General features: G+C 36.2%; 1 protein-coding gene across 1 annotated transcript in view; it reads left to right on the forward strand.

The window, feature by feature from the left end:
* LOC137018674 (exostosin-1) overlaps positions 1-19,365 on the forward strand; it is a 420,441-nt gene extending 401,076 nt beyond the window's left edge. Inside the window, exons 9-11 of the mRNA XM_067383379.1 lie at positions 4,290-4,450; positions 15,588-15,759; positions 19,180-19,365. Coding sequence (XP_067239480.1) covers positions 4,290-4,450; positions 15,588-15,759; positions 19,180-19,365 — 519 coding nt within the window. The remainder of the gene's footprint in view (positions 1-4,289; positions 4,451-15,587; positions 15,760-19,179) is intronic.
* The last annotated feature ends 3,353 nt before the right edge of the window (positions 19,366-22,718 follow it).

Below are 22,718 nucleotides of genomic sequence, written 5' to 3' on the forward strand. Positions count from 1 at the left end.
TGAGCTCTGGTCTTGTATAGAATTTTGAAATGGGGACCAAATTTCTTTGAAGATTCTGAGGAAGAACTGGAAAAAACAAACCCATCGTTCAAAGAAAATGATCAAGGTTTTTCTCACAATTAACTGAGGAAGCTCCCGGAGCCTCACAAAGTTTGAGGAGCAACATTTCATATTTCCTTGCAACCTTGAACCTTGCAATACTAATATGTTTCGTCAGTTATAATTGTTTTGTAAACTTATTTTGGGTTTGTTTTGTTTTGTTAATCAAGAATTTAACATTTTTAAATGTTTCGAGAAAATGAATATCCAGAATATGGAATTATTATTGTTATTACTATTATTGAATATTCTAAATTATTATTTTATTATAATAGTAAAGTTTTTTTTTTTTTTTTTTTTACATATATATATATATTAATATAAGTATTTTCTGGCTACATTTTTTGAAATATAAATCATTTGACATGAACAACTTTATACTAGCTTTATTTTACAGATGCTTTAGTTGATAGCAGAAATTCTGAAATATAATTTGGGATATTAGTTTAATGTTATTTTTTTAGGACAACTCAAGAAAAAAGTGGCACAGTTTACTTTACTCTAACTATGCAACAGAGCTTACTGTGTAGTATATCATATCCCACAATGCAATGTGCTTGACTTGACTTTCCTTTTGTGATGAATGAACCAGGTTGAATCTTTTTCTTTACTCATTATTTTTAATTGGACCTCTAAAACAGTCCAAACAGTAAAATGCAAATTAATTATATTTTATACAAATAATAGTACAAAAATGGTATAATAGTACAATAAAAAATGTAGACTGTATACAATATTTACTGCACTGTATTATTTATGTTGTAAGGTATTATTCCATTTCAGACATAATTATTTAAAGTGCCACAAGTGGTGAAGAATTCGTCAGATGGTTGGAAAGCTTCTAATTTCTCAAGTTCATTACGTGTGGCGAAGCTCAGTGTGTGTTTGAAACCTGCTATTCATAATTCATCATACTGATGTTTTATTAACTGCACCCAGTACATCTTTACCTCTGCCTGGCCAGAATATCCACTTAACTTTTATAGCGGTACAAGATTACAGAACCCGTATTACAAAAGTTTAATGAGTCTCAGTTTCAGTGAGGAAGCTCTTGTGGCTTTACACAAATCCAGCAACATTTGGAGAGAAGCTTTTACTCGTTTCGCACAGTAATCTGCCCCAGTAATTGCCCTTTAAGCGTTTGAGAAGGTTTTAATTGAAAAGTGCTGAGAATGTGAGAATATGGCATATTTAGCAGTAGTTTCATTTTTTTTTTAAGACTGTGCAGCGCTACGGCTCCACAGAATTGATAATTGCATTGTTTCGACTCATTAACTGGCTTATTAAAATGGGAAATGTAATATAGGGGTTGAGTTTTTCTTGTGCGCCAAGCATCATTAGACTGTAGGTACATGTGTGGAATAACAGCAGCACAACAGAGCCCATGGGTTATGATGTCGGTGCTGCAGTTAATGGCCTGAAGAATTGACCAGAAAGGGTAATAATTGTTATAGTACAATGACAGAGTAAAATAAATTACAGCATCAATATGCGTATTTCCGCAGGTGAATTTGTGTCTTCATCTATTGTATGTTTGTTCTCCCATTTTGTCGTTATTGCACATCTGATTTTATGTATGTGTGCTTGCCATGGATGTTAGCAGTTGCTTGGCTGGTGCAGGATCCCCAATTTTGCTTGTAAGAACTCAAAAAAACACTCGGATAGTGTTTTTCCAGTCATCTGAGCCATAAATTCCATGTGACTAATCACTCACTCCACCCCTTTCATACAGTTTACTGCAAGCTTGCATTCGGATCCGCCCCCATCCAATCAACAATTCATCCAATGGACAGAACCAATCCCCATCCTACTTTTTTTTTTTTTTTTTTTTTGGACTTTTTCATTTTGATGTACATCACAAAAAAAAGGAAGAAAAGTTCAGTTGTACCTATTTTAACTTCATTAAATTATGGGTAGTTTGTAGCTTAAAAAGTTTCATAGTCCCAAATGTCCCAAATGTTCCAATGTTGGGATTTTATGTACCTTCTAAACACTGTTGAAATACATAACTTTAATGCTTAAGTATGCAAATTTGGATGCAACAGTGTAGACAGCTGTCTTTGGTCATAACAAAAAACATTAGTTTTGTTGCATCATGTTGTGTCACCAACTTGCAGTGACAGTAAATTGTTGAATTTCACAGTATATTGTTGAATTTGAAAGACCACAAACTGCCTAACTGCAATCAAAATTTTGCAGACAAAATGCAATCATTTTAATAGGAATTCATGCAATCAGGAGTGTGGAACTTTTTCCCATACGGACATTTACCAACAGAAATCTGAGGAATACAGAGCCACACATGACATGCATACATGCATATTATATTATATTATATTATATTATATTATATTATATTATATTATATTATATTATATTATATTATATTATATTATATTATATTATATTATATATATATATATATATATATATATATATATATATATATATATATATATATCATGCCCCTACAACAAGGGAACAAATTAGTACAACATGGCCCTATAAGGGAACATTTTTAGTGGGAACAAATTCTTAACTCTTGGTCCTGATATCTTCTTTTTTGTTTGTTTGTTTGTTTTGTTTTTTTCCACATCATGTGCTCCATAGAAAGCATCTTGTTTCACTTCAGTATTGACAATGTACCATTTCTGCCCACAAAATTTTGCAAAAAAAAAAAAAAAAAAAAAAAATACTTTAGTTTAGGGTCCATTTCTCACAATTAACTAGTTGCTTATTTGTATGCATATTACTAGGATATTGGCTGTTTATTAGTACTTATAAAGCACATATTAATGTCTTATTCTGCATGACCTTATTCTACATCCCTTAATCCAACCTAATATCTAAACTTTACAAATCAAGCGTAGCGTTAGTTCTGGCAGGTCACGTCAGTCAAGCCCGCATCACCTGACTCTCACCTGATCCATGTCTACCTAGGAATACGACGCCTATCATAGCATCCCTATAAGGTCCATTTTGTTTTATTAGCTGCTTTATCTTGTTGCTCAGGAACTAATTACCCTCCATCCCTAGCTCCTCCTCTCGTCCACAGTCAGAACTTGGCCTTCCGATATTCCTCTTTGACTCATTTTTCTTGAATTATGTAGTACATTAAATTATTCAACATTAATGACATCTGCAATACATTTATGTTGGTTCTGTTCTGTTTACTTTAAGGGAGGTTATCACTGCTCTCCCTGCTCTTATCCATCCTAGGTTGCATGGATGTGCTAATTATCAATCATCTTTGACTATAGTGGTCCTGACAGAACTACCTTACTAACTATCATTAAGCAGTAGTTATGAGTTTTTTTGAGACTAAAGTTAAAGTCAATAGTTAGTTAATAGTGAGAATTGGAAGTGTGACCAAAATATTTAGTTAGACAACTATTTACACCCATTAATCAGCCATAATCATAGTGCGCCTTTCTTCTCGGACCAAGCAGCCGTGATTCCACCTGCCATTCATCTTTCCCACACGCTCAGATCTATAATCAAGGTCTGGTACACATAATGAATGCAGCAAATTTCTGTGTGTCAGCCACAATGCATTGCTGGAATGATGCGCCTTAAAGCCGTAATTCCTTAAGGCCACGTTATTTGCATGATGTCATAAATCTGGCTCAGAGTCCGCGACTAACGCAGCGATTAATCTATTGTAACATTAAGGAGGACGTTTGCAACCTTTTCCTCTGATTTGAGGGTTCATTTTTTAATATGTGTGCTCGCTGACTTTGACAGAGCAAGAACGGCTCTCATCCCCTGCATGCAGACAAGTCAGTTGTGTTGACGTTGAAGCATGTCTGAAGGCATTAGAAAATCCAAGGCTAAATAAAGAGCTGAGCTAAAAAAAAAAATAAAAAGGCTTGTTCTCTTTTAACTCTCATTGACTCTTTTGATCATTTATCTCACTGGATGTGAGCCCATGTCAGTTGTTTTAACAGACTATCAAGAGAGCTAATATTGCTTTTGTTAATTCTACTTCTTTAATCTCTTCTGATGAGTTTCTTAAGAAATGTGTTCACTTTGGTTTTATCTTAAGTCTGAAGAGATAAGGGTAAAAGAACACTATGTTGTCGTTCTTAAAGAAATAATTCAACCAGAATTTAAACTTCTTTATTTAATTTAGTTTATTTTAGAACTTATGAAACCTAAACTTTGCACTTCTGTCTTCTTTGTGTTTGCAGGTGGATTTTGCCTTCATTGTATGGCAAAGTTTTCCAGAACGGATTGTAGGCTACCCAGCACGCAGCCATTACTGGGACAGTGGGAAGGGGAGGTGGGGTTATACTTCTAAATGGACCAACGAATACTCCATGGTGCTCACAGGAGCCGCGTTCTACCACAGGTAACCTCCAGAGCACACAATACAACACAGACAAAACTGACCTAAAGATAAAGATATAAAGTATTTTTTTTTCTGTTCTGTTCTGATTTTTACTACAATATGTAGCAGTGTTTTAACCTGTTAAACTTCACCCCCTTTTTGAGTATAGATTCAATCTTAAATGGTTGTAATTCATGAATGGGTTACACTTTATTTTACAGTGCCGTAGTTACATTGTACTGTTACTATAGAGTTACAGTTAGGTTTAGGGTTAGTTACTTGTAATTATGCATAATTTACTATTATTACTATAATAAGTACATGTAGTAATGTGTAACTACGGCACTGTAAAATAAAGTGTTACCCACGAATGCTTTGAAATACAAATCTAAGCTTGGTCTAAAACACTCAGCAGATAATTGCAGAATTTAATCACTTTTTTTTTTTTTTTTAAATGTAAAAAGATTATTATGCAGCAGTCGCCACTTCCGCTTCCTCCGGTTAAGCGTTTGTGGGGTAAAGCAATGCTGATTTATCATATTAGATACATTTGTGTGTTGAAAGTTACTCTACTCTGCATTTGCTTAGCAGCTATGACACACTTAATGCACACTGCAGTCAGCTAGATCAATACTAGTCATGGTAAAACATGGTACTTCGCTGTAAATCAAGAAAACGAGATTTAAACAATAAGACTTACTGTATTGAGCTATATAACATGAGTAGTTTTCTGTCGTTGAATGTATCCATCCAAACAGTTGCTCACCTGTTTAATAAAACACATAATATCTTAAAGCGTCTTTGGTGTTTACATGGTTTCTACATAATAAAATCAGAAACCGAGGGTAACGCAGGTACGGTGTCATTGATAGGCGATGCACGGACCATCGCACACGTTTATGTCCTCTTTAAAATGTAAACATTCTTGGAAAAATTTGGGATAATGTACAAGTCAACAAAATATATAACATTGTTCTAGTGGTTTTTTGATATTTTAATCCAAAAATCGTACATATTGTGCCTTTAAATACACCTGTTCAACTGCTCAATAGAATCACATGACAACAACTCAATGCATTTAGTGATCAAGACAATCTTCTGAAGTTCAAACTGAGCATCAGAATGGGGAAGAAAGATGATTTAAGTGACTTTGAACGTGGCATAGTCATTGGTGCCAGAAGGGCTGGTCTTGAGTATTTAGAAATTGCTGATCTGGGCCTGAAAAAGAGAAAATATCCAGTGATGTGCAGTTCTGTGGGTGAAAATGCCTTGTTGATACCTAGAGATCAGATGAGAATGACCAGACGGGTTCAAGCTGATAGAACGGCAACAATAACTCAAATAACCGTGGTCTGCAGAAGAACATCTCTGAATGCACAACACATTGAACCTTAAAGGCCCCGATATACTTCAAACGAAGTTCTTTTTCGTTCTTCGTTTAGAGGTAAAACGAAGTTCGAAATGCGTGACCAGCGATATACTGTAATCGAACATCTAACGCCGCCCACACTGCTGAGAGCGACGGTTAGATGAATATGTATGTGCCATGCACTTTATTCTCAGTAACGAAATAAACACAACAAAAATGAGAAAACAGCAAGCATTTCTTATTGAAAGCATAAGAAAAGCATCTGATCATAACAAAATGGGTATGTTAGCACGAGCTCTACAAATTAGCACTCCAGTCACGTTACGTCTTCATATAGCACTTTTTTCAATAGATTTCTTAAAATCAAGCAGCTTTGCAGTATCAAACATGTTAGTGCCTCATTTTTTTACAAGCACAACTTCATTTTGTACTATAAAGTGGCTATCCAGTGTGTTCATGTTTTCACCCACGGAGATCTTACCTTGATCTAGATCTTACCTGACGAACTCAAACACACGAAATGAGTCAAAGATGATGTGAAGGGTCTGAGTGAAGGCGGAGCCTCAGCGCACACCTCCTATTACATTATCATCACTGACCAATGGTAGTACGGAGGTGTTTTGCAGCTGGAGTGAACTTTTCCTGAAGGTTCGCTTTGGCAAGCCATTTCGAACTTCCAAAAAGAACACAAAGCGAACTTCGTTTTGGCCTGATTTTGTTTGAAATGACGTCACATCAGTTTGTTCTTCGATTTCATTTGAAGTATACCGGAGCCTTAAAGGAGATGGGCTACAGCAGCAGAAGACCACACCGGCTGCCACTCCTGTCAGCTAAGAACAGAAAACTGAAGATGCAGTTCGCACCCGCTCACCAAAATTGGGCAATACAAGATTGGAAAAACGTTGCCTGATCTGATGAGTCTTGATTTCTGCAGTGACATTCAGATGGTAGAGTCAGAATTTATCGTAAACAAGAAAGCATGGATCCATCCTGTATTGTATCAGCGGTTCAGGCCCCTGGTGGTGGTGTAGTGTGGTGGGGATATTTTCTTGGCACACTTTGGTCCCCTTAGTACCAACTGAGCATCATTTAAATGCCACACCCTATTTGAGTTTTGTTGCTGGCCATGTCTATCCCTTTATGACCACAGTGTCTTCAGATGGCTACTTCGAGCAGGATAACACGGCATGTCACAAAGATCAAATTATCTCAAGCTGGTTTCTTGAACATGAACTCCACAGTCACCAAATTTCAATCCAATAGAGCACATTTGGGATGTGGTGGAACGGGAGATTCTCATCATGGATGTGCAGTTGACAAATCTGCAGCAACTGTGTGATGCTATCATGTCAATATGGACCAAAATCTCTGAGGAATATTTCTAGCACCTTGTTGAATCTATGCCACGAAGAATTAAGGCAGTCCAAGGGGGGTCTAACCTGGTAATAGCAATGGCAGTTGTTCCAAATTTGAAGTTAAAATTTGAGCTCTTGAATAGGCAAAACCATCTTTTTACCATCTCCAACTCCAACATTCAGTTATGATTTTTGCATTTCACCCACAGAACTTTCAAATTGGTTGTGAAGCCCTCTGCTTATTCACAATGGTAAAATAAATGAATAATTAATGTATGAATATATCCACACAAAACAAAAGACTGCCAAAATATTTGAAAGAAAAGCATAGAAGGTTTTCAAGGGCTAATCAATGTAAATAATTGTGTAAAATAATTATTTAAAACAATTATTCATAACCGCCCAGTTTACTATAGTGGTAAATAACATTTTAGTGCAAAAATATTGATAATTCTCACCATGTGCTCAACACAACTTTAGTTCCTTTTCATTTTTTCGAATTGTCTCTGAGACCCAAGCACAGCTGTGGATTAAAGTGTGTGTCATCTGAAAATATCCGTAGTCAGTTTGCCATAGCTAATACAACCTGATTAGCTGAGTTTACTAATCCTTTACAAAAATAAGCAAAATCCTTTGCTTATTTTAATCTGCTTACTTGCTTATCTTCTTCACAGAGCATTACATACACAATAACCAAAACAGTAACTTTTACAAATTCGTCTATTGGTGAAGATAAACAGAGCCAGGTCTGACTTTAAACGCTATTAATGCAAGTCTTGATATAGACTGTTGAATATGCAAAATTGCAAATTAAATTTATGATTAAGGGTTTTCAGTAAATAATGACTTAAATTTAAGTCTGTTCTATCATATGACTTCAGAAGACTTGAAATATAGTGCAGATTTATTGGTACTGTTATGATACATGTTTTTTTTTTATACATGTGTTTGGAGATTGACGGACCCCTGGTCACTCCTTTTCATGTGTCATAGAACCTGACTCTTTAATGAGCTATAAGTAGAAGGAAAAATGTTTAAACAGTTACATGTGCCATTAACACATGCCCCTGAAAATGTGACGTGTGCATTTATAAAATTTTTCACAGCTGGACCATCATTCAGAGTCTTGAAGCCTTTGAAGATACCACAAAAGGCTTTTATACAGTACCCTGATTTCCCTATGGAAAGAAAGGACTGGTTTGTTTCTTTAGCTTGTTAAATCTCTGAAATACAAGTGATATACCAAGAATAATCAAGCTACACATACAGCTAGATTGTGTAAAGAAGTTTCTTGAATATCTAGCGCATAAATATTTTGTGCCGTCTCTCTCTAGTGATGTCAATATGAATTCATCTTTCATCATGAATAGATATAATTGGCTCCTGTAAACTATGGTTACTGTAGCATTACTTTTATGGAGACCAGGGATAATGTTTTTTATTTTTTTTGTTTTTTGTTTTTTTTATTACTATTTACATTTTCATCTTTTGGTAAAAACATTTATTTTTTAAAATCACAAAATTACTTGTGGTTAGTACTGTATATAAATACTCCCAGTTTCTTTATTATAATTACAGCAGAAACACCACAAGGAATATCTTAACTTATATCGAGGAGCCTTTAAATATGTGTTGGACAATGGGGGGCCTTTGAGTCAAAAAGGTCATTGCTTTATTTAAGTCATCATGTGGAACATTTCTCTGGCCCTCTTATAAGCCCCAGCCCCCTGGTTGAGAACCACTAGACTATATTGTATAAATACAAAGTTCTGTCATGAAAGTCTAGGCAGCGCAGGCTGATTCAAATACTTAGTATTTCCTGTAGCTGTTGCAGTGTGCTTTCAGAAAACCCCCACCTTCCCCAGCTCCACCTGTATAGAGCTGCTATGGGTAATTTATGTATGCTATTAAGCAGCTGCAGCAGCATGTCTTACTTGCTCACAGTAGGATTGTGTATATATTGGTAGTAAGGAATATATCTATATGAAGAGTTTGGTTCCAAAACGCGATAAACGCCATTTTTTTTTTTTTAAATGTGTTTCCGTCAAAATCAGTATTGTATCCCCAAAATCAGTATTTTGCGCAAAATGCGATTTCCGTTTTGTTATTCTGTCATGTTTTCTCCCTTTCTTTCCAAAAGGCGACAAACACCAGTCTCCCTTCTCTGCAGAATGCGATGCATCCGCTCAACCAATTACAGCGCACCATTCCGTACATTGTAAACAGTAATGGCGGCACTATGAATACACCGAGCATCCTAGTTCTCCTTATCTCTTTTGTACTTTGTGATCAACAAAAACAGGAATATAAATAATTTTGACGCCAATGATGAACCTGTGGTGGCTTCTGCGGTGGGGAGGAAACGTAAGTCATTGAAATGTAATCATTTATGTGAGGAGATTAAGAAGTTAAGGCACTCGAGTTGGAAGGAGGAAAAATGCCGGCTGTTGCTTGTTCCACGACAGCATCAAACTTCTGTCACGGTCCCCAAAACTGAATCATGAACAGTTTTTAAAAGCCGTTTTTAATACCAGTATACTCGGCAAATGTGTTTATTTGAAACGTGCGGGGGAGCCAGATACTCTTTAATCAGTAATGACAAACAGAGACATAATTAATTTATAACATTAACAAGATGACCCGTTGAATTCATTGACGACTCAATGTATTTTTAGTCAAATGCCTGTAAATAAGATTAATATTGACAAAGTTCAGAGGCTGTCATATATGTGAACTTAATTTGTTGTTTTCAATATGAAAAATAACTATTATATTGACGGATTAATTGCATAAAAAAAAAAAAAAAAAAGAAACGTGTCATGGATTTATTGCATTTTGGGGGGAAAATAATCCGTTTTTATAAACCTTTGAAAATCAAAATCTAGATTTGAATTTTTAATGTTTTTATAACCAAAAGATGCTATGTGAAAAGTAAATTGCTATGTAAATAAGTAAATTGTGTTCAATAAACCACAAATCCACACAGAAACTGTAGAAACCACCTACAACACCCGAGTAACAGAAAGGCAACACTCTAAAAACACTTTTAGCACCTTAGCAACCACACACAGACACCCTGGACACCAATCAGGACACCCTAGCAACAGCATAGCAATACTGTAAAAACACTCAGAGTACCATAGCAATCGATTAAAAAACACTATATTAACCATCCACAACACCATAGCAACAGAAAAGAAACACTCTAAAAACAGCCACAGCATCTTAGCAACCATATAGAAACACCCTAGAAACCATCCACATCACTCGCAGCAACACTCTAAAAACATTCAGAGCACATTACCAACCACATAGAGACATGCATGACACAATCCACAGCACCCTAGCAACAGCATAGAAACACTCAGATCACGTTAGCAATCACATAGAAACACTGTAGTAACCATCCACAACACCCTAGCAACCGCATAGTAACACTCCAGAAACACTCAGAGCACCTTAACAATCACATAGGAACACTGTAGTAACCATCCACAACCAGGGGTTAAATTGGGCCGGGGGTTGGAATTCGGCACAACAGCGGCCGGTGATAGCCTATTGCGCTGTTGAGGCTCACGTAACCTCTTGAGGAGAATTCAAAACAAATAAGCTCTGCTCACACAAAGAAACTCAGTTATCATGTTGCAATAAAAATTCAATATACAGGTGGGGTTTTTATAGCTTGTTATTTACTACATACAATAAAATTAGGCATTGCATGACCGAAAGTGATGAATTACAGAATATCACCTTGACTGAAACTGACACTAATTTCTTACAATAGTTCAATAAACAAGTAGTTAAAATTAATGTCTTACGGTATAGGTGCAACATTGCCTGTTTTTTGTTCTATTGTAGCAGCAAAAATAGTTCCAAACAAAGCAGAACCAGCACAACTCGCAGCTACGCTCAGTCGTTTTGAATGATTCAGCGTTTTGAACGAATCGGTTGAGTGAAGATTCAATGGCCCATCCTTCACTCTTGATTCAGCCTTTTGAATGAATTGTTTGAATAAATGACTCAGTGGCTCACTCATTAAGACGGTCACTTGCCGCCATCTACTGGTTTAATTTCATATTTAAAAGTATAAATTTCCCACCAACATTTCTTATTTGTATACTCAAAAATATTTAAAGAATCTCATAACATTATTGAATGCAGTTGTACTTTTTCAGTGTAAATTATTTAATTTGGTAACAGCTCTATAGAGTCTTAATATTTAAATTTATCAAATGTAAGAATTTGAAATAAAAGATTAAACATAAATTTAATTAGATTGGGGGGAAATGCTTTTTATAGAGGTTAATAAAATACACAAAGGGTAAATAACATAAATATGCAGATTTAAATATGTCACTGCTGATAAAACACTGATTTGTTTGTTTCAGAATAAATTATATTTACAACACACAAAAAAAAGGCCTTTTTTTTTTCTTTCAGGCAAGCTACTCTAACAAGTAAATGACCATTTTAGTTGTCCAAAGGACAAGCAAAAAGCAAGGCTTAATGTCGAGCACTGTATTTTGTATTTATATTCTCTCCTTTAATGGTAGCATCACTCTTATAAGGAGAAAGCACAGGCCTACAGAAAGATTTTATTGTCATCAGATGTAGCTTTGCACACTACCAGCATCTATAGATTGATTTTGATCAGCATTTTAGTGTTCATAGCAGAGGGCTCTCTCAACTTGTTATATTTTAGTTTGTCTTCACCTACACATGCACCCCTCCACCCCCCCATAACAAACCCCAATTTAACCCCTTTCCACAACACCCTAGCAACAGCCTAGCAACACTTCATATACACTCAGAGCACCTTAGCAAGCACCTTAGTCGTTAAATGTGTACCCGGCTTTAGGAATCGCACAGAAACACTGTAGTAACCATCCACAACACCCTAGCAACAGCATAGAAACACTCTAAAACACTCAGAGCATCTTAGGAATTGCATAGAAACACCGTAGTAACCATCCACAACACCCTAGCAACAGCATAGAAACGCTCTAAAACACTCAGAGCATCTAAAGCCGCGCACACACTTAACGATTGTAAGGCCGATTATGAATGTAAATTGATACTTATGACTGATCGCGTCCAGTCAGAGCCAGTTGTGGTCAGGCTGCGATTACAGTCGGTGTTCAAATTCCATGTGTAAGTGTATAAATCTGCTTCAGACTCAGGAAACAATCGCTGTATGTTGAGCTCAGTCTTAGAATGTTTTAGCTAGTCGTTAAATGTGTACCCAGCTTTAGGAATCGCATAGAAACACTAGTAACCATCCACAACACCCTAGCAACAGCATAGAAACGCTCTAAACACTCAGAGCATCTTAGGAATCACATAGAAACACTGTAGTAACCATCCGCAACACCCTAGCAACAGCATAGAAACGCTCTAAAACACTCAGAGAATCTTAGGAATCGCATAGAAACACTGTAGTAACCATCCACAACACCCTAGAAACAGCATAGAAACGCTCTAAAACACTCAGAGCATCTTAGGAATCGCATAGAAACACTGCAGTAACCATCCACAACACCCTAGAAACAGCATAGAAACACTCTAAAACACTCAGAGCATCTTAGGAATCGCATAGAAACACTGTAGTAACCATCCACAACACCCTAGCAACAGCATAGAAACGCTATAAAACACTCAGAGCATCTTAGGAATCACATAGAAACACTGTAGTAACCATCCACAACACCCTAGCAACAGCATAGAAACGCTCTAAAACACTCAGAGCATCTTAGGAATCGCATAGAAACACTGTTGTAACCATCCACAACACCCTAGCAACAGCATAGAAACGCTCTAAAACACTCAGAGCATCTTAGGAATCGCATAGAAACACTGTAGTAAACATCCACAACACCCTAGCAACAGCATAGAAACGCTCTAAAACACTCAGAGCATCTTAGGAATCGCATAGAAACACTGCAGTAACCATCCACAACACCCTAGAAACAGCATAGAAACGCTCTAAAACACTCAGAGCATCTTAGGAATCGCATAGAAACACTGTAGTAACCATCCACAACACCCTAGCAACAGCATAGAAACGCTATAAAACACTCAGAGCATCTTAGGAATCGCATAGAAACACTGCAGTAACCATCCACAACACCCTAGAAACAGCATAGAAACACTCTAAAACACTCAGAGCATCTTAGGAATCGCATAGAAACACTGTAGTAACCATCCACAACACCCTAGCAACAGCATAGAAACGCTCTAAAACACTCAGAGCATCTTAGGAATCGCATAGAAACACTGTAATAACCATCCACAACACCCTAGCAACAGCATAGAAACGCTCTAAAACACTCAGAGCATCTAAAGCCGCGCACACACTTAAAGATTGTAAGGCCGATTATGAATGTAAATTGATACTTATGATTGATCGCGTCCAGTCAGAGCCAGTTGTGTTCAGGCTGCGATTACAGTCAGTGTTCATATTCCATGTGTAAGTGTATAAATCTGCTTCAGTCTCAGGAAACAATCGCTGTATGTTGAGCTCAGTCTTAGAATGTTTTAACTAGTTGTTAAATGTGTACCCGGCTTTAGGAATCACATAGAAACACTGTAGTAACCATCCACAACACCCTAGCAACAGCATAGAAACACTCTAAAACACTCAGAGCATCTTAGGAATCGCATAGAAACACTGCAGTAACCATCCACAACACCCTAGCAACAGCATAGAAACGTTCTAAAACACTCAGAGCATCTTAGGAATCGCATAGAAACACTGCAGTAACCATCCACAACACCCTAGAAACAGCATAGAAACACTCTAAAACACTCAGAGCATCTTAGGAATCGCATAGAAACACTGCAGTAACCATCCACAACACCCTATAAAACAGCATAGAAATGCTCTAAAACACTCAGAGCATCTTAGGAATCGCATAGAAACACTGCAGTAACCATCCACAACACCCTAGCAACAGCATAGAAACGCTATAAAACACTCAGAGCATCTTAGGAATCGCATAGAAACACTGCAGTATCCATCCACAACACCCTAGCAACAGCATAGAAACGCTCTAAAACACTCAGAGCATCTTAGGAATCGCATAGAAACACTGCAGTAACCATCCACAACACCCTAGCAACAGCATAGCAGGGATTCACAGCTTGTTGAATCTTGAATCATTGTTGCGGGCTCTCGCAGAATTTGGACAAGAGGCTGGTATGAGGTCAGTGTCAGACACTTGTAAAAGCTGAATATGAGACCTGCTGCGATAGAGATCGCTCAGAGACAGGCTGATATTAAACCAGGTAATAAATGTTCAGTCTGACAGTTTCACTGGCCATATTTTAACGATAAATGGCACAGGTGAGATGGAGTTCACAGTTTGTTTTAGCCGAAGGTCTCTGAACTCATCACTCACAACACACACACACACACAGACCTTCAGACTGACACATCACACACCCGACACACAGATTATCCGCTTTGCTACTGGTCAGCGAGCTGACACACCACCTGCAAAGTGACCCCAGCTTAAAGTGCGCAGGAGAAAAAGACATAAATAAACGTGTGAAGAGAGATAAGCCACCTGCAGGGCTGAGAGGAACGTTCTGACGGCTGTCCCTCAAAGAGAGAGAGAAAAAAGAGAGGGAAGGAAAGAGAATGACAGACAAGACGTCTGCAGGCAGCAAAGGAGATTCGGTTTAATAAGGACGGAGAGAGAGAGAGTAGGTGTCACTCACAGAAATTAAAACATCTGTCTTTTTGAGGTTCTCACAGCAGGGGGGCCTCTTCCTGTCTCTGTCTGTGCAGGATATCATCAGTGACTATCTCAGTCCCACCCAGAATAACATTTTGTTCCTCATAGGTTGCTCTTAATTTGTCTCAAATGTTCCTCCTAAAAGAAAATATGAAAAATAATTACAAGATTGTTAAAGGGATAATAGATCTTTCCTCTGTGGAACACAAAAGAAGATATTTTGAAGAATGTTGGTAACTAAACAGATTCAGTTCCCATTGACTTCCACTGTATGGACAAAAAATACAATGGAAGTCATTATGAGACATCAGCATTCTTCAAAATATCTTTTTTTGTGTTTAGCAGAAGAAAGAAGTGCATATATGGGTTTGGAACAACTTGAGGGTGAGTAAATGATGACAGAATTTTCATTTTTGTGTGAACCTTTCCTTTATGTGGATAACACTATAAAACTGCCCAACAATACAAGAGTGCTGTTAGATGCATAAACCTGAAGAAAAACATGAAACTATTATGACTGTCAGTAGTAGATTAAAATAATTGCAATTAAACACAGCTAAACACAGGAACCAAAGGAAACAGAACATAAAAGTCCACAAACAGAACGTAAACATTACAGTGCCATTGTTGTCAAATGTATGGAATTTTTCATACACCTAAATAATATCTTTAATATATGATTTATTTATTTTGGACAGGTATTATCATCACCTGTACACCTACTATCTGCCGATGTCTCTGCTGTCAATGGTGGACCAATTGGCCAACTGTGAGGATATCCTCATGAATTTCCTCATCTCTGCAGTAACCAAACTCCCGCCAATCAAAGTCACGCAGAAAAAACAGTACAAGGAGACCATGATGCAGCAGGTATGAGTCTGTGTGTGTATGGGTTGTAAATAGATGAGTGTGTGTCCAGGGTGATTCCCTATTGAGATCAGAAACGTCTGTGTGGTGTGTGATGGATGGAGCGCTCCAGGGCGGAGAGTGTGTGGATCTGGTTCAGCAGTATTGGTCCGTTTGATGGATGTCTTTATGGTAAGGCGAGATTAATGATTGACAGCAAGGTTGCTGTTCTATCTTTCTCTCTGTCTACCTTACCCATTTCCCCCCGCCCTCCTTCTCCTTCTCTCTTAATACATTTCTCCATTCTTTCCTATTTCCAATTGTATATCACCTATATTGTCTTTTCAAAACTCTGCACTCCTTAGCATTAGTGAGTAGCCATTTTTTTTTTTTTTTTTTTTGCAAGGTGACCAATGGCTGATATAATGAAAATATAATATAATAATAATGTATTATCTTCATCCATTTTGAAAATAAATAAATTAGCCTAATGCTACAATATATAGTTGCTCTGAATCTTCTCTCCTGTATTTCATACAAGTCTCTTCAGACCTTACTGTACATGATTTATGAGCTTCTACAACTTCTGACCTCCTAATTGAACTCCTTTCCACAAAATGATCATAGAAATAAAAACAGTATAAATAAAAATGGTAAAACTTTACAATAAGGTCTCATTTATTAACATTAATGTATTAACCAACATCAACAATGTACGGAAGAGGATTAGGGCCAAGCAATAATAAAAAAGATTAAAGTTGTTAAATTTTGAGAAAAAAAAACTCGAAATAAAATGTCGAGAATAAACTCATTAAATTACGAGAAAAAAATTGTTAAATTTCAAGGAAAAAGTCGAGATAAAATGTTGAGAATAAACTCGTTAAATTACGAGAAAAAACTCGTTTAAATTCGAGAAAAAAGTCGAGATCAAATGTTGAGAATAAAGTCATTAAATTACGAGAAAAAAGTCGTTAAATTACAAGAACAAATCCGTTAAGTTGTGAGAAAAATGTCGTTAAATTCCGAGAAAAAAGTTGAGATAAAATGTTGAGAATAAACTCATTAAATTATGAGAATAAACTCATTAAATTACGAGAAAAAAATTGTTAAATTTCAAGGAAAAAGTCGAGATAAAATGTTGAGAATAAACTCGTTAAATTACGAGAAAAAACTCGTTTAAATTCGAGAAAAAAGTCGAGATCAAATGTTGAGAATAAAGTCATTAAATTACGAGAAAAAAGTCGTTAAATTACAAGAACAAATCCGTTAAGTTGTGAGAAAAATGTTGTTAAATTCCGAGAAAAAAGTTGAGATAAAATGTTGAGAATAAACTCATTAAATTATGAGAATAAAGTAATTAAATTCCGAGAAAAACGTCGTTAAATTATGAGAACAAATTCGTAATTTAACGAAATTGTTCTCGTAATTTAACAACTTTTTTCTTGTAATTTAATGACTTTATTCTCAACATTTTATCTTGACTTTTTTCTCGAAATTTAATGAGTTTTTTCTCAAAATTTAACAACTTTAATCTCTAGATGGTTTTATTTTTTCATTATTGCTTGGCCCTAATCCTCTTCCGTAACAATGAGCAACATCTTTGCTACAGTATTTATTAATCTTAAACATAAAAATCTAAACATAAAAATAGTCATTCATGGTTAGTTCATGATAGTGCATTAAGTAATGTTAACAAATACAACTTCTGATTTTAACAATGTATTAGTAAATGTTGAAATTAGCATTAGCTAAAATGGTGTAGAAGTATTTTTCTTCCTTCGTTCATGTAAAGTTAACTAACGTTAACTAATGAAACCTTATTGTAAAGTGTTACCATAAAAAATAAATAACAGTTTTCTTTTAGTCTTATTAAGTGCAACCATAATCAAAGCACTCTTTCAATATTCAAAGCAAACAGAGACCAAACTTTTCTTTAAGCATAATAGAGCTGAGAGATGCTTACAACTACACAGCCCAGTCTAAAATAGCTTTCATATTGGAAGATATTTGCATGCATCAGGGAGCCGATTTCAGAATGCGGGGTATTGAAATCGCGTTTGAACACATGCTCGCGATTCCTTTCACTTTCGCGATTGCGCGTACTCTGGCGGCGACCGTTATCCAACTGAATAAAATGTTTTTCTATTTCTATAAAAAGCAAAACAGTGGAGGCATAATGTAAACATAGCGGTGGCATATTCTTTCCTAATTTCACCCTCACCCTATCATGAGACTGCTTTTCGCCTCGACGAGAAATCTCATCACAATTTAATCACGCGAGATCTCGTCACACCCCTAGTTTTGTTCATACATTTATATGACAATGGTGTTTTAGGGGCCTGAAAATACAAACTTTTTAAAACCGGTTTCAAAACGCAAATTTGCAAAAAGGGTGATGTCATGTGCACACGTATCAAGTGTTCAGTCTATAGACGTGTAGTTTTTCTTTACAAAGTGACATCGCCAACTACTGGCCTGGCAGCATAATACTGCATTTCAGTCGTTTTCACGGATCCATGTGAACAGGGATTGTTTTGACAATGTTGTCGCCTGTAAGTGAAAAACGCAATTTTTTTTTCCATTTTAGTACATTGTTGTCATGTAAACATCTTATCTTTACATTTTTCAGTAGTTTGACATTAGTTTAACTGTTTTCAAAGCAATGCAGCTTCAGTAACAAAGAGTACTCTTTTCTAACAAAGAGTGCCACAAGATGCTACATCCCTGCTTTTTGTTATCTTGCATTTAATGTCATCACCCTTATTGAGATACTGTTTGTAGCAGAAATGTCCTGCTCTGATTTTAAAAATAAGCTGTTGTCCCCTTGATTGAATACTGTAGCTAGGATGTAGTTAGCTATTTTTTTCTTTTGTTATTAGCTTGTAGCATGGGCTTGCTAACTAGTTGTTTCAAATGGGCATTTTCACTGTAGTTTAAATACTTTTATGAGTAGTTTGGAGTTTGTGAAGATACAGTTTTTAAAGTTTTAGAAAGTTCATTGTTTAACTCAAGATTTGCTCAAAATTCACTTGAATTTAAATTAAGCTAACGCTACAAAGCTAAATGGCTATTTTCTGATTATAATCTCAAAATGTTAAAATATCAGTCATCCATGTGTCTAAAAATTTTGTAATGTAAAGTTATGACCAATACAAAATATTTTTGTGTTCCTCTCTATGTCCAAAGGACTGGGTGCATGTATTAGTGGATTGTAAGCTTCTAACAAGGAGCTAGACATCCTTCCACAGTGTTTCTCATGAATGTTAGGCCATAACTGTCATCTGTCCTCTGAGTCGTGAAATGAACACTCTGTGTTCACTCTGTTTGTCAGTGTCTTTTAAAGTGCTGCCCAATTCCAGCCCAATTCCAGTAACATGTTCTTGCTCTCATTCATAATCTGCCTGGTGAACCATACACAGACCTCTCTCTCTCTCTCTCTCTCAGGGCTCTAAGGCATCTCGATGGGCTGACCCAGACCACTTTGCTCAGCGTCAGTCCTGCATGAACTCTTTCACGAGTTGGTTTGGCTTCATGCCTCTCTTTCACTCTCAGTTGCGTCTGGATCCCGTCCTCTTCAAAGACCAGGTCTCCATCCTACGCAAGAAATACAGAGACATCGAGAGGTTGTGAAGGGCTAATCCCTCCTCTCCCCCCTCCAGAGAACTCACTCGGACATTCCGATACAGACCTGCAGTGTTCGATTCGCCTGGAATCATTAAAGACCAGATACAAATACAATATATTCCATCTACAGAATAAATTATAACAAAATATGCAACACTGAATGATTTTATCTGTGGCTGAAGGTTTTGTGGCTGACAGCTGCTCAAAATCGGACTGATCTTTGCGCGTTTGAATTTGTTGTCGTTGTCAGTGTTGTTGTTCCGGAGGGACATGGTCGCACATGTATAAACAGGCGTGTGAATGGATTGAAAATAGCTCAAAGTGTCACCTATGCCTGCAATATGTATTTTAATTTCAATTTTTTTTTTTAAGAAATTATCTTCTTTTTTTTAAAGAAGTTTAAAAAAAATAAAATCTATGAATGCAAAATATTCATTTTTGTATCATTTTATTGTTTGTTTGTTTTGTTTTTTTCCCTTTAATACCCCAACTTTACTTTAGAACAGGTCATCAATATGAATGATATTTGTTTTTGATGTTTTGAAGTTTCTGCAGTTTGGAAAGCTAGCACAGGGATGTTGATTAATTTGTGAAAAGAGTGTGAATTATGGGGTATGGGTGTTAATTAAGGCATCAACTCCCTTAAACAGGTACTTCGCTGGAAAAATGGGCTTTCAGTAAAAGTAAAAAGGCGATAAAAACTGAAATCGGTGCTACCTGACTAGAGAAAATGAAGAAAAAAGGCTGACTTCCCTTTTGCCAAATAGGTAGGAAAACTTCAGCACCCATTATGCACTGGGCATGGCCACTCCCACCAGTCTGCTATGGATATACTTACCAGAGTATTGCGTTTTCCGGCGGGTTTTTTGCTGACAAATAAACGTGAATTTCTTGGTCCACACAGAAAACGAATAAAAACTGTTTATTTACATATAGCCTACTACCAACGTTGTAACAAAGCGGGTTGAAAATCTGCGAAGTTAAAAAGTCAAAACTAAATGTTGAGGGCAGGGTCTTTTAAGTACATATTCTTTTTACATGTACATTGACATGTTGTACATGTTGCACATCTGAGAGACACATTTTTGTGCATATTATCATATTTATTCACCCCCTATGCCATTCAATAGTGCACTATTTGAGGGGACAACCATGGCAGTCTTTGCATTTAACCACTTGTCTACTTACATGATGTATTTCCTTTATTTTGGCCAAGTGTGTCAAAGTGGGCATGTAGAACTTTTGATTTGCAATGTATGGGACACACTTTTCAACATTTATTTTCAATGCTTTGCAGTTTAAAATAAACTACTAAGTGTCTGTTCAGTAGGCCCTATGTAAAAGACAACAATTTTCAGTAACACTTTATTCTAGTGTCATTGTTACATATGTTACATGTAGCAACAACTATAAATTATGTATAATTACATGCAACTAACCCTAAACCAAACCAAATCCTAATCCTAAAGTAAGTATTAATATTACTTAATATTACTCAGTACTTAAATGTATAATTACAGTGTAACAAAGACACCTTAAAATAGAGTGTAACCAAATTTCCTATTTAAATTTCTTCTAATTAAATAATAAAAAGCAGTTTCATAAAAAAAAAGTTTAATAAAATACATATATTCCTCTCTGTAACAATAAAACATGCAACACTTTGTGTTTTCCTACCAAATTATATGTAATATCTAATTAATTTAACTTACACTGTAAAGTTTTACTCTACATCGCATAATTCCAGGCCACATGAATTCCTGAACATGAATGATGGAGTATGCTTTGCTTCAAATACCGCTATGAAGCAATATTGAGAACATTTCTCAGGTATACTGCCTCATGATAGGGATGAGTCAGGAAAATCTAGTCTTTTTAGCTTTAAAGGTGCCCTAGAATTAAATATTGAATTTACCTCGGCATAGTTGAATAACAAGAGTTCAGTACATGGAAAAGACATACACTGAGTTTCAAACTGCATTGTTTCCTCCTTATATAAATCTCATTTGTTTAAAAGACCTCCGAAGAACAGGCGAATCTCAACATTACACCGACTGTAACATAACAGTCGGGGTGTACGCCCCCAATATTTGCATATGCCAGCCCATGTTCAAGCCTTTAGACAAGGGCAGAACATCTGGATGAGCACAGCTGAATCGTCAGACTAGGTAAGCAAGCAAAGACAATAGCGAAAAATGGCAGATGGAGCAATAATAACTGACATGATCCATGATATCATGATATTTTTAGTGATATTTGTAAATGGTCTTTCTAAATGTTTCGTTAGCATGTTGCTAATGTACTGTTAAATGTGGTTAAAGTTACCATCGTTTATTACTGTATTCACAGAGACAAGAGCCGTCGCTATTTTCATTTTTAAATACTTGCAGTCTGTATAATTCATAAACACAACTTAATTCAAAAAACAAAACAAATAAACTTTAATCCAGTTGATATAGGCTAAAACAATCTTGGGATGCTGTTTGAGAAACGTGTTTATGTGTATGTGTTTTCTACAAAGAAATGTAGAAAATACAATAGGTTACACGCTATCACTGAATTAAATGACATGGGCTATAAATCATATTTCTTATCAATATACATTAAGTGACATATTTAGGTAAACAAACACTGAAACTACGATGATTAAAATAGCATCTTAAAGATACACAATAAGGTTCAAACAGAATACTATACAGTGACATCAAAATTATTAATAAACAATAAGTTTAGTATCACACCGAACCATTGCATTACAATACACAGAAATCAATTTCATTAGTACAATGAGTTTAATTTATCGACATAAAGTCATGTTTAATGTAACTTATGTCTACTATAATTAGGGCTGGGCGATATATCGAATGCTTTTGTCACGCGCATTTCGTCAGTAAAGCCGGTTCCCTGATTACCACTAAATCGCCATCACCTGCTTTCAAATGGAGCAGCATTTAATAGACAGAGCCGTAGATCACTGATAAGCCACGCAATATCGCGTTCAATATCGATGGCGATTCATATCGATAATGAACGCGATATTGCGTGTCTTATCAGTGATCTACGGCTCTGTCTATTAAATGCTGCTCCATTTGAAAGCAGGTGATGGCGATTTAGTGGTAATCAGGGAACCGGCTTTACTGACGAAATGCGCGTGACAAAAGCATTCGATATATCGCCCAGCCCTAACTATAATACAATATATTGTTAGTCCCAAAACTGACCCTTCACATAGATCTGTCCCCTTTAGTTACTGTTGCTTAGATGGACAAGCCATACCTTTCTCACGCCACATCATGTTCTCACACAATGGAAATGGAGCAAAGAGGTCACTGACAACACGTTGACAGACAAGATACTTT

The sequence above is a fragment of the Chanodichthys erythropterus genome, chromosome 4 (genome assembly GCF_024489055.1).
Source record: "Chanodichthys erythropterus isolate Z2021 chromosome 4, ASM2448905v1, whole genome shotgun sequence".
In the NCBI taxonomy this organism is placed as follows: Eukaryota; Metazoa; Chordata; class Actinopteri; order Cypriniformes; family Xenocyprididae; genus Chanodichthys; species Chanodichthys erythropterus.